Source organism: Columba livia, chromosome Z (assembly GCF_036013475.1).
Source record: "Columba livia isolate bColLiv1 breed racing homer chromosome Z, bColLiv1.pat.W.v2, whole genome shotgun sequence".
Taxonomy (NCBI): domain Eukaryota; kingdom Metazoa; phylum Chordata; class Aves; order Columbiformes; family Columbidae; genus Columba; species Columba livia.
In genome coordinates, this window is record NC_088642.1 from 13,822,176 (window position 1) to 13,839,252 (window position 17,077).

General features: G+C 39.3%; 1 protein-coding gene across 4 annotated transcripts in view; it reads right to left on the minus strand.

The window, feature by feature from the left end:
- Window positions 1-637: 637 nt before the first annotated feature.
- The window catches only part of ZNF366 (zinc finger protein 366), a 35,132-nt gene continuing 18,692 nt past the window's right edge, over window positions 638-17,077 (minus strand). For all 4 annotated transcript variants that reach the window (XM_005511858.3, XM_065047282.1, XM_021300332.2 and 1 more), the window contains 4 exons: window positions 15,546-16,873; window positions 13,204-13,395; window positions 7,418-7,592; window positions 638-4,911 (listed from right to left, as the gene is read on the minus strand). In XM_005511858.3, coding sequence (XP_005511915.2) covers window positions 4,379-4,911; window positions 7,418-7,592; window positions 13,204-13,395; window positions 15,546-16,844 — 2,199 coding nt within the window. In that variant the 5' untranslated portion in view covers window positions 16,845-16,873 and the 3' untranslated portion in view covers window positions 638-4,378. The remainder of the gene's footprint in view (window positions 4,912-7,417; window positions 7,593-13,203; window positions 13,396-15,545; window positions 16,874-17,077) is intronic.

The following is a 17,077-nucleotide window of genomic DNA, read 5'->3' on the forward strand; positions in this document are numbered from 1 at the left end:
CTGAGAATTAGAAACTGAATATCTCTATTTACTCTATTACTTGAATTTTTTATAGGAAACATTCCAGTTGCTTTCTCTCTGTGCTCATAAACAGTTCAAAATGTTCTCTGTGAAGTTTGATGATACCAACTCCATCAGGAGCTCATTAAAACAAAAAAAAATCCAAGATTTTCTCATCACTTAAAATGGATGCTTTCCATTAGAAAAAGAAACTCTGAGCCTCTGAGTTCAGAGTCTTCTGCGTATTCCTTAAGTCATAAAGGTATTCCTACTTTCTTAACTTCTATCTTGTAACATGTGTGGTTGTTTATTCCTCTCTTTTTACATGATGCAGATCTTTGAAACACCTTTATGATAAGGATTACATGTTTCTTTTTTAGGTTGTCTAAGGCTAAATTAACAAATTCCATAATCATTCCAGAGCATTCTGTAAGTCCCCCCTGCAGAGAGACTTCAGAGAGAAGCCCTTGTCTTCTTATTACTCCTTCATCATTGCTTTAGGCTTCTTTGTACAAGCACCACTGTCCAGCGGTGCTGAGTGAAGTATGACCGCATCAGACCAGCCCCATCCATTTACTACATAAAATAGCTAGAGTGCTAAGAACTCCAGATCCATTTCAACACAAAGTACAACAGCTTCTCCAGTACATGTTTATTTGCTTAAATTAATACAATACATCATACATGCTTTTACTATTGAGACAGAAAGCCAGAAACCAAACATTCACAGATAGTTGGTCCATTTTTTTGAGTCTGGGCTTTAAATAAGAACCCAGTGTTCTATGTGAAATAAGTATACAACACATTATGCACGAAATCTGTTAGGAGTACAAAATGTTAGGTCTGTTACATCTTGTTCAGCTAAGCAGACATGACTTACTTTCAAATCTGTTAATAATTATTAAAAACTTAGTGGAATAATAAATATAGTACTTATATTACTTCTTAACTGTACACTCATAATAGCAGAGCCCAGCAGCACAATATGAAGAGAGAAACTGGAGAATAGTTAGTAGACCAACACAGAATTGTAAAAAGGCAGGTACAGTAGCATCACCTGGTCTTTCCAGTAATTTGTTTTATGGGACTCAGCACAGTATAAACTTCTATTATAATGTTATCACAGTGTTTCATCCTTTGAGTTGCTGAACACCGAGCACCTTGCCTTTACCTTCAGACTGGAGGCTGCCTGGCAGCCAAGAGAACTCGGGTTCACAAGGACATGGCTGAGTTCTGGTGGCCAGACTCCAACCAGCTTGTTCCAATGCTACTTACAATGTCATTTTCTCAGTAAATATGTTGTATTTCTTTACCCTCAAATTTTACTAACCTGACTTTTGACTTTTCATCCACCTACTCTGTTCTGTACAGTATCTTGCTGAATTCTCCGTACTGCACTTAAAAGGAGAAAAGCCTCCGATTTAGCAATCCACATACCTTCACTTGCTCAGACCAACCTATCAATTGGCCAATTTACCTTTCCTCAGCAGGGCTTCTTGTTTGTATGAGTTTGGAAAGCATTTTATTTGTATGAGTTTGTGGTAACTGTTTATTTGCTCTGATGGTCTCCAAAAGGATGAATTTAGGCTTCATATTATAATGCGGGGAAATTGTATGGATGTGATTTAATGTAGAGGTGGTGGAGATTGGGCTTTGACTTCATGTGTTACCACAAGCTGTAAACCCAAATATCAGAGAAGAGATAGATAAATATATTTTTCTCCACAATATAGCAAGAGGAAGGTAGAGAGTCTTAGATTAAGAAGGAGGTGAAAACAGTGTCCCCTAAGGTCCAGGACACAGGCAATGTCTCTACAGGACTTCTGGGTCTCTATTCAAAGCAAAACAAGGAAGCTAATCCCTAGAAAATTAGAAATGGGAAATAACTTCATTATGCGAGCAAATTTCTTTAAAGCATTTTCAAAGCTATTAAAAAGCAAAGGCTGTTACTGTCTGTTCCCAAAACGGTGCCAATAAAAATAGCTTGAAAATAACTTATGTTTGAAAAGCAAGGTGCTTCACAATGAAGGCTGTTATTTCACTTTTAATTTGTCCCTTGAGGACTCTGTAGCAAGTCTCTTAGACCCAGCTGCACTATGTTCTGCAGTATGGAGGATTATCACCTCCTGATCTCTTTGGCTGGGTCACTTGACACTGTCTCCTTATCACAGTAATAGTTTTGTTTGCAATTCCTCTGATTGGTGACTTACAGTTTTAAAGGAGTTCTTTACTGCTTTAACACGAATTACCCTTGGATGCTTGTGAATTAGCTTAGTGTGACTATGTGACTGGGCACAGTCTCAAGGCCTCATTATAACGGAATATTCTCTGCTTTCTAGGAAGAATGAAAGAAAAGGGATTCACACTACAAATTATTCCCAAATAGCATTGCGATTCTGGACACCTCTACTCCTTTCCACCTGGGTGTATGTGGTTGGCTTTACTCCCATGAGAAGTGGGGGTGTAGAAGTGGCTAACTTGGCTGCAGTGAAGGTATGGTTGAAAGTGGGTTAAATATTCAGATGAACCAGGCCTGTTTGCAGTGATTTCCTTTCCTAAGGACATGTCTGGCACTTTCCCTTCCATCTGCCTAGAGTGCTGTTGATATGTAATAATTTATCTCTTTCATGATAAGGATTGTCATGCTACCCCATAACACTCTCCAAGACAAGAGGTCTTTGCAACGGAAGGGCTGCATGCCTTTCTGCTTTACCCACCACAGAAATGAAGAGACTTGCTAAGTTCAGCTCATCTACATGATCACCATCACAGAAATTGCAACCAGGTTCCTGATTCCTTGCTTATTCCTGTTATCGTAGGAACTAATATGGCTGCAGAGGTGGAGGGGAGTGATCTTGAATAGTGCATAGCTGGAAACTACACCACCTTGAGAGAGTTGTTTCTAAGAGTCAGTGGCTCCAAGGTCTTGGCTGTCCATGTTCTCAAATAGGAGGTTTTAACTGGCAGAGACAACATATTGACAAGAAAGTAACCAAAGGATTTGTTAGTCTTTCTAAGAGACAATCTCATAAATCATGCTGAATTTCTACCTGACCATTTCCCCTCTGGTTTAAGAAAGACTGCAGTCATACATATGACTCTGAAAATGGTCTGATTCTTCTGCTTGACCACAATGTCTTCCTTGAAAGAAAAATGCCTGCTTTTTCAAGAGTAGTTATATTGCAGTAGAAGCAAGGAAGTTGAACGTATATGATAAAAGCTAATTACTGACAAAAAAATAAAACATGGCTATGTACCTCTGAAATACACCTTATTTTTAAAGAAATCATTAATTCTAGGCCTAAAGTGACCTACATTCCACTTCAATTTAATATCCCCTTTTTATTTAAAAAAAAGTATATACATCAGCTGTAGAGTTAATTACATTTAAAAGTCACCCGTACATTACAGCTTCTTTTATCAACAGCTTTTTCTGCTCTCTATTCAGAATCTTTATTATGTCAAGTTTGAGCCCTGAAAAATGAAACCACCTTCTGCAACCTCAGTTTTATATGATAAATATGATAAAACCCATTTTTGTATGATGAATAAGGGCTGCTGCACTGTGAATGTTGATTAACTGGTAGGTGTGAGAATCATTAATTCTGTAGGGTGAGTGGTTTCTTATAATGGCAGAGAGCTGCAACTACTTGATTCTAGCCTTTGCAAGCCATAAGTATACGACTATCCTTAATGATAACTTGCTATATATATATTGAGCATAATAGCAAGGTATTTCAAATCAAGAACTTGGAAGGTAAGTGAAGAAGATAGTAATATTTGGAAATGATGTACCATATATAGGGGTTTTAACCTTTTGAGTTGGGTTGTCAGAATGACATAGGACTAATTAAATGACTTATTAAATCCTTATCCCCTTATAAGCAACGATATGGTGTGGTGTGGGGCTGTTAGTTCTGAGAGTGACAGCACTTTCATGCACACCGTGTTTAACAGTACTCTTGTTTATACTGTGAAATACTTAGTATTTTCAGGGTTTTTTTTGTGATGCATGGTTAGAAGTGTTTATATATATTTAGCCACATAATAAATCAAATGCTAAATTATGTTTTTCGATAACTAGACAATTGCGTATAAGTCTTTGCCACCCCAAAAAAGCAAAATAAACTTCTACGCCCACCCCATTGTCTGCTTATACATCAAATGGATAAGTATAAAAATGTTATTGCTCAATATCTGTTGCATTTCTTGGTGACCTTGGACTGCTTCGTTCTTTTCATGTACGTGGTCTACCTTAAGTTATTTTTATTAATTTGACGTGTTTGTTGCTAAAGAATGCTACAAACTTCCAGGCTTTGGTAAATCACAGTTCATGTTAAAAGTATCCCCATTTTCCAGCTTTTAAAAAATGTTCATTTTAAATGCCTATAAGCATTGTTTGCTTTTCTATTTTTCTTTCCAGCAATTCTTTCAAACTCTTGTTCCTGTGCTTGAAATACAAGTAATCAGAGAGAGAGTGGCCAACTCTGGCCTTTTCAAAGGATCTAAAGCTGAGGTGTTCTTTGTTGTTTGCAAGCTCCCTCTCTCCTTGGCTCTCCTGTCTGTCTGAATCTCCTATCCTTTTCTCCAGTCCTCCCTCATTTAGCACTTCTTCCTTCTCATTGCAGTAGGACTCTCTCAAGTCCTTCATCATGCACACAGGTTTGCCAGACAGATCTTGAGCCACGTATAGCTTGTTGTCATGGTGGTACATGCCAGGGCTGTAGCGCTCTGCCTCATAATAGTTGTCTTCCTCTTCCTCTGGGCATGAGCTTCCCTTAGCACTCTCGCCATCCGAATGAAACGAGATTCCTTTCCCTTGGCTTTTCTGGGAAAGATCAAATGGCTCTTCCTGTTCCAAGTTTCTCAAGACATTAGTCTGGGACGCAGCAATTCTTCCTCTTCCAAAACCTTGTAGTGATTTGAGGTGGGGGAAGAAAAGGAACAATTTACATATGGGAAATATTACTACATGATATATGGTCAAAAAACAAAATGTGAGGCAGCCTTCTATCTAGTTTCTTACATTTATCTTCCACCCAACTATGTCCAAGCACTTTTCTGTTTGCATTTCATAGCATCTCCTTTGAGATGCTGTTAAAACAAGTATTATTGTATACACACCACAGCCAGTTCAGGACACACAAAACATTGTGCTGTTCGTGCCAGACACTTGATGAGAGAGCTAGGAATAAAAGTGAAGTGACCTGGCCTCTTGTAAACTATTTTTGCCAGCTAGCCTACCCACTTCTCCCTTCCTATTTTTTTTATATGGACAATTTGTTCTAAAGCATAACAGCCCAAAATCAAAGTCTTTGCTTTTTTACTTCTTTTTTTTTGTCTGTTTTCCAGAATGGTGGAAGACGTGTTAATGTGTTTGTTCTGTGGACACTCTGGTTCAAAGTTACTACTATAAAAATGAAAAGACGATTGTATCTCAGCAGTCTATGAACTCCACTCTCCTTAATTTTTCCTCTGCCATCCACTGACAAGCCACTCATGCCACTGAAAAGGTAGATAGTGCTTCAGCTTAAGGATATCATTATAAAGAAATGAAGATTTTGAGTGGTGCAGTGTAAGTCTGAGTGTAGTCCTGGATCTGGTTTGTCTTGCTGGAAACCCAGAAGTTACCCAGGAGACATGTGTGGACTCAGATGTGCTCTGAGCATCCGGATACACAGAACAAGGCTCAGACTCTGCAGGCACAGCCTCTCTTAATTAAAAGAAAGGTGACAGTACTGGGGCATGGATTTCACCAAGTAGCAAAAATCTAAGTCAGTATTTTCCTTGCTTTTGTTCAGTTTAGTTTTTTTTTTTTTTCCCCTCAGTAACTGAACACGGTTTCTGCAGGATTTATGCAGACTCACTAGATATGGATGCTACTTTGAAACAGCCTGTATTTGTTAAAATGGTTCATGAGCAGGTGGCAGCCCTTACAAATTGTCTTTTGTCTGATAAGCCTCAAAGGCTGAAGAATCTCTCTACATGGAAAAGCTCTTAGGCTTTCTTCAATTACAAGTAATCATGTACTAGCATGGTGCTGTAGGAGATTCACAGAAAAAAAAAATAGCCATTTATTAATATTTGTAAATTTTATGGTAAATGCCATTACAGTATGTGTTTTACACACATGCTAGGCTGCTCTGAAGTCCAAATTTGAGGAACACCAAGAAATCTTACCCATGAAAGTGTTATCTATCCAGAAATTCTCAACAAACCAAATATCTTGGATACTCAAACTCTCAAAACAATCCTCCCTAATTACCCCACTTCTTTAGATAGCATTGGCACATGTGCATAGAGGGGGCTGACTTTAGAAAGTGCATGTAGTAGATGGAAGATAGGAAGTGCTTTGCAGGATAGCTCGAGTAGTCAAAAATATGTATGAGGAAGGAGCCTCTTCACCTGTCCACTTGCTTCTTTGTAAACAGGGTCTTGAGCCTATGACCTTGGTCTAAAATCACCTCTGTCAATACTGTGCAGAATAACTGTATCTTGAGCAGAAAGGCTCCCGGTCATAGAGGCATTCAGCTTTCCATTCCCATTCCAGACATATCCAGTAACCAGTGAGCAAGACCTGAGAAATCTTCTACATATTTTGCTTCTATCAGCTTTGAATGGATTTATGTTCTACCCTCATCTTATGAACTATGGGCATGCACCTCAAACATGAGAAAAAAATATAAACTCCTAACCAGATGTTCTGAGGAAAAATGTTTGCTTGTCCTTGGCTGCTAGGTTGTGGTATGTCAGCATCCGGGAATCAAGCCCCCTGAAACTGTAATATTTATTGAAAAATAATGTAGCTACACCCTCAGTCAGGAAGATCATGTCATACAATCATTCCTCTGGCCAACTACATGTGCCACAGCCTCACCAAGGCTTAGTCTCCTCCTGCTCGCTCCTCTTTGTGTCTCGGGGGTACCCAGAGGCTGGGAGAAGCTTTGCAGTGTTGTGGATCTTGTTATTGTTCCATCCCCCACAGTGATGGGGACAGGGAGCCACGGGCTACCTACAAAAATAACTGGTATAACTTGATAAATCCTCTGCTCTCACACTGCTGACTGTATTCTTCCTAACACCTGGCAACAACAACTTGGTGTGCTGAAATTATTTCCTGTGTATTCATAAATACTGTCTCATTTTGTCTCCATCTACTACTGCATCTCAGTCTGTAACCCTGAGCCACCAGATATCTGGTCTGAAAGGTCTCTGAGTCAAGTGGGGATCTCTGACTTGCAGCGCTGGAGTAATACAGATAGTTAATAACAACATCCCAGGCTTATAGGATACAATTTCTTCCAATAGCATTGGATTTATGGTACAAGACTGTATATCTGTGGTATAAAGCTCACTTGGGTTGACTGATGAGCACCTTCAAGCTTCTCAGAGAATGACTTTGCTGAAAAAATTTTACCTTGAGAATGAAATCCTCTTTCCATGACCCCATGTTTGACTTTCATGTGCCTGGTTAGGTTCCCCTTCAAGGTGAATTTGCTGGGACAGTAGAGGCACTTGAAAGGCTTACTGTCCGAGTGCAAGTGCATGTGTCCCATTAAATTGTGCATTCTGTTAAATTCTTTTCCACATAGCTGTCAAAAACAATAAAAATGAAAATTATTAGTTTAGATACTTCCAAGCACAACAGTTTAGAGGGAAACAGAACTCAATTTTCTCAACTTAAGCCCTGCCAGTTTATGACTGCAATCTGCTTTTCAAAGACATAGGCAAAAATCCTACAGACAGGAATATGTGGTTGAGTTTGGTCTATCTAGGGCCTTCTGCACTGCTGTGGTTTTTTTACATTTGGTGACTAGGACAGACATACAGTCAAAGATTCTCAAAAATCAGGGAATGTTGCCGTAAGGATGGGAGAGGCTTAAGTGAGTAATGTGGAAGGCTCAAAGTACAACTTTCTGCCCTGGCGAACCCTTTCATTTGTAGTTTATAAATCTAATCTTTAATCAAGAACAATGAGAGGCAGAGATGGAGATACAAAATAAAACCAATGAAAATTTTCTGTGAAACAGACAAGCAGAATATTACCTCCCCTTAAGTGCAAATGAAATGGCTGCACATTTTCCTTAAAGCTAGAAAAAGCAATTCCTTTTTTTTTCTGTGTTTATTACTCCCCCATTTTTCTCTGATCCTTTTATCTTTTGGTTTACCGACTTCTGTGTTTCAGTGTCTCTGGTGAGTAAGCTGGAATTTAAACAGTCATGGAGCCACAGGAATGACTCAGCTTTCCCTGAAGCTGTTCCTGCCAGCTCCAGCCATTGATCATGCTGTTTTCCCTTTGATGAAACAATAAGGGGTTTTTTTCATTGTTGTTGTTTATCTAGATGAGTCCTTTTGTAGTCTGGTCTCTTATAAATCAAACGTATTCTCAAGACGTGAGAGTTTGACATCACTATTACAAGTTTCTAGTCTTACTTGTCTACTAGTCTTTCCTTATCAGGATTTACAATTTTGTTCACATTCAAGTGACCTTTTCCATTCTCTGCAAACTTCTGTGTTTGCTTTCTGCTTCATCTCTTTTTTTGTTTGTTTGTTTGGTTATGTTTCATTTGGAATGCTTTTAGACAAATACTTCTACCATAGAATTATTTTTTTTTTATGGTCTTTATTAGTATATGAGTCAGAATCACCGTTACCGAGTAACCAAAACTTACATCAAGCAGTGTACTCATCTAGGAGAAAATTATTAAAAAGCGATTACTGAGTATCCACCGAATTTTTGGTCTAATCTGACTTCTGATTTTTTTTTTTTTTTTTAATTTTAATAACACAGAAGGTCTGCTGCAGTACTTTTTGATTCATATTCACGAAACCATCACCTGGACTATCTGCATGATATGTAGGTAGTGGAAAATAAATGTAGATCATTAATAGAAAAATTTGCAGGTGTATTGTTCTTAAATAATAACTAGAGCTGAGTCAATGTGCAAAAAGTCTGAAAATATTAACTTGCTTTTAAAATCATGTTTACTTCAGCTGCATTAGTTCTCGTCTGTGATTTTCTCTGTGATTTTGCTAAAAGGAGCATTCTAGCAAATAAATTTATCAGTAAAGTGTCCACTGAGAAAGTGGAAAGAAAAAAAAAATAGACACTGAAAATGAGTTATTCATTTGTAAAAGTAAGATGTTTAATTCCAAGGGTCATCCATCCACATAGGAAAGAGGAGTCTCTCCTTTGCAATCAAAGAAAGCTAATATGCTGGGTGACATCCATGAAATGATTACACCAAAAAAACCCTCGGAAAGTGCTGGGAGGAAATAAAGAAAAGCAGCACTGATGAGCACAGAAAATTTGCTGGGAAGAACAGCAGCTGGAACAGTCTATGATGTGCCAATATTCCTCTGGCTACAAGAATGCCAATAACAATACCTCTCTAATACCTTTCGTTAGAAGGTTTCTGGTTATCTGCTTGTATTGTGGCTGACCTGTGCTCTCACCAGCTTTTGCTTTCTGATGGCTACGTCTTCGCTCCTCTGTCTAAACTGATGATCAAGGAAAGTCAGGCTGAACAGGTGAATGACTAGATTGCTTCATGCAAATCTATATCTTTATAAGCTATTGAATATTACAACATGTCTAATAGGAGCATTTATGGTTTTTTGTCAAGGCAATATTTATTTCTCTTTCTTCATAATAAAAAGACAGGAGACTTCATAAAGGATAGCACCTTATAGCATAAAAGATTTATGTCTCTGAATAAAGGGGGTAGGTTTTCCATTTCCCAAAATAATGCACAGTCTTATGGATGTGTAATGTGTTCCTGTGCTGAAATCTCTGGGGACGTGAGGAAATGGTACCAGAGTGGAGAGGTGTGGCAGGAAAACAAAAGAAATGCAGATATGAAAATTGTTTTTCAGAATGATGGCTCTGTGGCATGGTCTCTGGATAACCTATCCTTTTCAAAAGGCACAAGTTGACTTTCAGATTAATGTCCATGATGAAGAAGGCTAAGGGAGTAGGTTTTGGGCTCACATGCTGGAAGACAGGAACTCAGAACTAGCTGGAGTTTACAGCTAGTACTCAAACAACAGTCTGAATCTTCAGACCAAATTAGGAAGGTGTACAAGATTTTCTTGCTCTGTGACAGTGCAGGAGTGTAAGCAGAGTGTGAAAGATGACCCTGAGCCAGTTGCCTGGGAGGAAACTCCAGCAGAAGTCACCACAGAGCACCCTAACACTCAGGGAGGTGCCAAGCTCATGCAAGAGATCTTGGGACAGCAAGAATGATATGGCTCACTTGTGGACCTTTCCTTAGGCTGTCTACTTTAGACAAAATAAAATTCAAGCCCTGCAGAGAAAGACCTCAGCTACAAGTCTGCTGAACATGCATCATTGTGCTGGCTGGTGAACAGGACTTCAGTAGAGTTTACTAGAAAAGCTCAACTAGTTCAATGCTAGATTTTGTCTTCCTAAGCCACCACATGAATTGTCTCCCTTCTAGATTTGTCTGTGTGTTCTGTTTCTTCCCAAAGTGAGAGGTATCTCATGTTTTCTTTGGTTTTGACTTCTGATATGAACCTGTGATTTCAGATGGGAAAAAAATGGAGTTCAAAATATGTACTGCAAAGTGTATTTTACATTCTTTGTTGGGGGTCTGAGACATTACTGACTGCAGCACTAAAAGCAACTAAATTTCATAGAAGATTTCTCTATGAATCAGAATTAGCACTATTGCACCAGCTGGTGCAACTCTTTCAGAACTCTTCAGTATATTTTCATGGGTTTTTTTAAACAGAAATAAACACGGCAGGACAGGCCCAGGCCTTTAAAAGTTAAAGAGAAATTCACTCTTCAGAGAAAAATCAAACACAGACCCAGGCTGCAGCTGGATAAGGAAACAGAAGGGACAACTATTTGCTGCTCCCTCACTTCAGATAGTCTGTGCTTAGTTGTGATTAGACACATAGGAAAGCCTCATGTTTTCTTTTGCTGTGAGAAAAAGGTAAAGAAAACCATTTCATGTGGTGAAATATAAAGGCTACCGCTGTGCTCTCTTTTGCTTGCATTCTTCTTCTTTTATTTTTTTTTTTCTTCATAAGAAGGGTGTTCCTTTCCTCAAAGAGAGAGGGAGAGGGAGAAAGACTGTAAACTGTCCAAAAGGACCGTGAGAAAACAGGAAGCTTTGAAAAGTACAAGAGAAAGCAAGATGAAATCTATTTGCAGGCGGTTCCCCGGGGGACATGTGAGCCATTGTTAAGCAGCCTGTTCATACAGCTATATCCTTCCTTCTGCTGAGGAGGAGCTTGGTGCCAAAAGGCTGCTATCTGGTCATTGCCTTAACCCTCTGAATGCCAGCCAGAAATACTTGCTTGAGTCTTTGAAGGGCTCAGCCAGAGAAGCAAGGGATGTTCCTAACACCAAAGAGCAATTCTTGATTCTCCCTTCTCTTATTGTTACAGGTCACCGCTTTGTTCAGGAGCATTGATGTTGATTCATACACCTTCAGGCACAAGAGAAACCAGTTCACTGTGCTTACTTGTTTCTTTCTTCCTAGGAACATTGGGTGGGGACATAGAATTATTATTTAAAAAAAAAAAAAAAGTAAGAAAAACAGGTGTTGCTGTAGAGTTTTTGTTACTGTTTGGAGAACATATTGGTGGTACACCAGTTCCTGGCTCACATTATTGCCTTCTCCAAGTTTTAACAGTTCATCATCATCAATCCCTAACCTGAACATAAACTTCCAGCCAAGTGACACATATCTCAAAAATAGTGTGGGTCCAAACACTCCATCCAGAACAGCTGATAAAACAACTGAGTTTCTTTCCTGAAATTTGAGGGATCAGAGAAGGATGCTGACCAAATGGGAACAAGAAGACAGGTTTTCAGTTGTTCTCAAAGAATGAATGTCTCCAGCAGACTTGACATGGAACTACGTAAGTATTTCAGTGACAAAAATTATTTTATCAGTGTAGTATAACTTAAGTTCTAGTATCCAAATCAACATTTTAATAGGACATAAATTTCAAAGAATCAAATTGCTAAAGTTGAAAGGCTTTGCTGTTATTTTTTCAAAGTTAAATTCTCCAAAGTTATCAAAGTAAAATGAGGAAGGACAAAAGATTCATTTTTACATTTTCATATTAGAATTATCACTGAAATCCATATTTGCCTGTGACATTTTTCAAGAGAAAATAATTCCATTTAAGATTTTTCATCCAGCTCTGCTTCTCAGTGGAACACTCCTTTTAAGAAAATACTTAATTCCATAAAGATGTTGGATGAAAGAGTTCTAGAAATTTCTTCCAGATCAATCTTCAGTCACTTAGGCATAAACTGGGAATATGGTTTACTCGATATTTATAGCCCTCTTAGAGTAGATCAAAGTGGGAATAAAAACTACAACCTTTGACTTTACGAGGTATGACTACACTAATGAACCAGATAGGCAGCAAAACAAACAGATGTAGTGTCCAATACTGAGTAAGAATATAAACATGAATAATTCATAAAGAATATATTAGAGACAAGCACTGTCAAGAAAGCCAAAGCCTCAAAAGTTTATGGGGAGTGGAGAGAAGAGAGAATGGAAAGGGAATGTCATCCTCCAGTGTGCTGGAGGGAGGCAGTAAACTGGAATTCCCACAGGATTCTAAAAAGGCCAGATGGTCTCAGAGGCTGTTTTGTTAGGATACTGATGTCCTGCTCTGTATTTCAGTCTGGTAATTACATTTGGCCCATTCAAATATCTTCTGCAGTTGTAGTTTCCTGTGGCTTTCTTTGAGTCCTTCCTTGAACTGTTACATAGCATCACTGTGTGAAATCATAGCTGCTGCTTTTCCATGGTTCTCTGTGGGGTGCATGACTTGATGTTTTTAGTCAGTGTTTCAAGCTGTTAGCACTTAGACTTCTGTTTGGATGGCTGCACTAAGCAAATGTCAGGTATGTTTATTGTACTCAAACTGCAATGGTGTCCAAATGCTTGCAAATGGAAAAAAATATTTTGGGGTGAAAGTTACCAACATTGAAGTGGAAGGAGTAAATCACAGATATTTACCTCCATTATTTTGTGCTGCCTAAGCAGAACCTGGACCAAGAAATGAAGCCAGACTACTTTATGCTAATATAAATGCAGCTGTAGTACGTGTTAGGAAGTCTTGTTTTTCTAATTCTGTCATATTGCAAGATGATGACTTCACAGAAATATCCAGTGGGTAAACACCTCTGCCACCAAATGCACTTACCTTGCATTTAAAGGGTTTGACATCAGAGTGAACAATCATGTGGGCCTTGAGAGTCTGCTTTTGTACAAAACTCTTGAAGCACAAATGGCACTGATAGGCTCTGATATTGGTGTGGATCAGGACATGTCGCTTCATGTTGGCCAGCAGAGTAAATTCCCGGCCACAAATTCCACATTTGTGCTCTTTCACACCCTGCAAGAAGATTTTAAAAAATCAGAAAATTCTATAGATGGAAATTTTCCTAGATCATTTCATTTTCAGTACTGAAATATATGAATTATTTATTCTGCATTAGCAAAGCAGCCAATAAATTATTCCACTTCTAACATCATTTGCTCAAGTAATAGATACCTAAGTATTTTTCTCCTAGCAAATTCTTATGAGAGTCTGAGAAACAGAGAAGGAAAAGAAGGTGTAAGCTTACTGAAATAATTAGATTTGTTTCCATCAGTATGTTTACAAATCAATGAGACATAATAGCAGAGCTTCTCTGTCCTGCTTTGCTGCTTATGTAAAGTATTGGTCAAATGTGTACACTTATTGACCAAGAACAAAAGCTAACCAGATAAGAGACTAAAGTAATGTTTGCCTGTGGTAACTGAACAATCATTGGCTTCTAAAAAAAAGCATAGCTACAGAAAATTATCTGAAATAACCAAGAAGCAGTCAAGCCGTGTCACCGAGTAAGGATGTACATACTACATTCAAAGAGTATCTTAGTGGGACTTGCACTGACCCTAATGGAGCAACATCATTTTATCTCATGTTTACAGAGCATTTCTAGCACCTTTTATGCCATTCAGTCAATATACTACTGCATAATTCAGTATCCTGGGTGACACCCATGTGACATACCTACCAGCTCCTCAAAAAGTCATTTGGATGCTATGAAAATAATTGAATTTATCACTAAACACTTTAAGAGTTTCAGTATAACTTGCTGAAGATAATGGGAATTTCCTAGTGAAGTGCCAAGAGCTATTACTCCTCCTATAGACCACCATTACACAGAAGACTTGAAACCATATCTACTTTTGTACCAGTCAGCGCTATTAACAGCTAATTTCAAAGCAAAAACCGAGAAGACCAACAGCAACTCAAAGTGTCTGCCTATCTAATGTGGAGCTGCATTTGGGCAGCTAAGTGCTGTTAATTATGTTCACAGCTGAATCCACCTGCAGCTGTGGACAAAGAAGCAGAAGCACTCTGAAGGCTCAGGGGCCTTGCACTTCCTGTGACAAAAAACCTACCAAGTCTTAAATTAGTAGAGTTTTTGCATGGTAAATCCAAAGCCCAGGGAATCTCCAGAAAGAGCAGAAATCATAACCTTGTAATAGAGAAGAAAAAGCAAATGTGGAAGTGGAGGTTGTTGATTTTTATAAGAAAATGTGTCTAAAATACCAAAATGCTGTGATTTTTTGTATTTTTAATGGTTTTTGTATAAAAGCCAAAACACAAGTGTTAAAGGAAAAAATAGGCAAATATTGGAAGCAAATTTTTATAAAAATGTGTGGGATTTTGTAAAGGCAGATAAACTAGTTTTAGACATTCTTGAATGGAATAGTTACATTTTTCCTATTTTTGAAAGTGGTCTTTGTGGATGTGTTCCAAAGCCCTCTTCTAGCCTACAATGACTCTGCGGTCATTGCTGTCAGCAGTGGCAAGACTGCCACTTGGTACTAATTGGCTGGGGTAAATGTCCTGCTTGTCTAATTTTCTTAACTGGAATTCTGGATAAGGGATAAGGGAATTCTGGATAAGGGAAATTTTTATTACCTTTTTTTTTTTTTGGTTGGTTGGCTGGGTTTTTTCACCTAAATGTCACATCGTAATGATTCTTGAAAATCAGATGAGTAATATATATTTTCTTTTGCTGCATATGTACAGTCTATCACAAATCCACCTACTTCCCAGTTGAGGGAGAAAAAACATACATCTGGTTTTCAGTAGAAAATTTCTCTTAAAATTTTGGGGGTGTTACACAGCTCTACAAAATTATGTTATGCTACAGAAGGTCACCCTGAAGATAAAACCGAGAAATTGAGAGATGTAAATACAGTTTTGGGAAGCAATACAGGTGGTTTAATTGCACTCCTGTTTACAACAAGGCAGTTTTTGTATGTATTTTCTTAAGCCTGACTAAGATACCTAGCTTCTACTATTGCCAGTGCTGCTGGGGTTTTTACTCTGCATAAAACTCTCCGGATGGCAAAGGGCCAGCATGAGGGTCTGTAGTCTAATTACCTTCTTTCCAAGGAGATTCATTGGTGTATCTTTCATGGCCTGCAATCCCCACCACTACCTTCTGATGCAAGGTGAGAGCGCAACCCGTGCTGGCTTACCTTGTGAGTTAGGGAGTGTTGTTTGAGATGGTGGGGCTGCACGAACTCCATGCCACATTCGGTGCAGATGTACGGGCGGATGTCTTTGTGCTTCATCATGTGGTTTTGCAGCTGGCTCGGATACTGGAAGGTCTTATCGCATTCAGTGCAATTGTACTGTATAGGGCCACGGTGGGTTGTTAAGTGCCTCTTCAGTTGGGCCAGGGTTGGGAAGTCCAGACCACACTCCACACAGATGTTCTCTCGGCCACTCTCATGCTTAGACTCATGTGCCTTCAGCTCACTGGGGTAGGCAAAACCTCTGCCGCAGATCCTGCAGTTGTAAGGCTTGATGTCACTGTGTTGCATCATGTGCCTCTTAAGGTGACTGGTTTGAGTGAAAGCCTTGTGGCACACCTGGCACTTATGTGGCCGGGTGCCCTGGTGTGTCAACATATGTGTGTGCAAGTGGCTCAGCTGTTTAAAAAGCTTGCCACATCGGGTGCAAGCATGTGGCTTAATGCCACTGTGCCCCAAGATATGGGTGACCAAATTGTACTTGGATGTATAGGACTTCTCACACATGGGACATTGCCAGCGTTTCTGTTCACCACCTACATCAACATAGTAGCTGTCGTCTATCTGAAGGTTGACATCTACTCTCTCCACTTTCTGTTTATTTTCACCACTTTCTCTTACTTCAGCCCTCCTGAAGGGTGGGTCTGGAGGTCTTTTCATTTGGATGGGGTTCCTGAAATGAAAGTTGGGTGGCACAATAAAAGGAAACATTAAGCCAGGGTGGACTTTAGGGTAGTAAGAGTAAGGAGCCTGCATGAATGCTGGGCTACTGGGCCATGCTGTGTTAGGCTTCACTGGCTCTTGCTTAATGGGCTTGGCTCCAAAGTGCTCCAGACTTCTGTAGAGCTGGAAACCAAAGTTGCAGAGGTCAATCATCTGGGAACTGTACTTGGGCTGTGCTGGCTGTTGGAACATCGAGGGGAGACTGGAAGAGCCTATGTCACTCTGATCTTCAGATCTGTCTGGTGGTGATGATGAACCCTCAAGAGCAATAGAAGGAGGCATTTTTGTTGGCATGCTCTTGCGTTTCCGAGACCCTCCTTCCAAGGACCCCTGGAAAGTTTCCATGTCTCCAAAAGGAGGAGGGCCATAGCGGAAATGTGAGAGGTGTGGTCTGAATTCTTCACCAAATTGACTTGTTCTGTGTGGCTTCATAACAGGGCTCAGCGGCTGCAAGCAGTGGGAGAAGGGAGAGGCTCGGGTGCTGTCCACGTTAAAACTTGTTTCTTCATTCTTCATCATATTTCTTTTTTTCTTTGTTGCTCAAATTCCTTAAAACAAACAAAACCCCAAATCTCTTTATTTCTTCCTGTTCTCCTGGGTTTAACATTTTATTGCCTATATTATTGGTTTGGAAGTTATGTTTTCTGACTAAATGCGACTAAGGACATCTTAGGGCCATATAAGAGAGAGGCGTTATGAAGCAGAACTAAATTGGTTCACAGAGAACAAAGAAGCTTTGGTCTTCCTGTGGT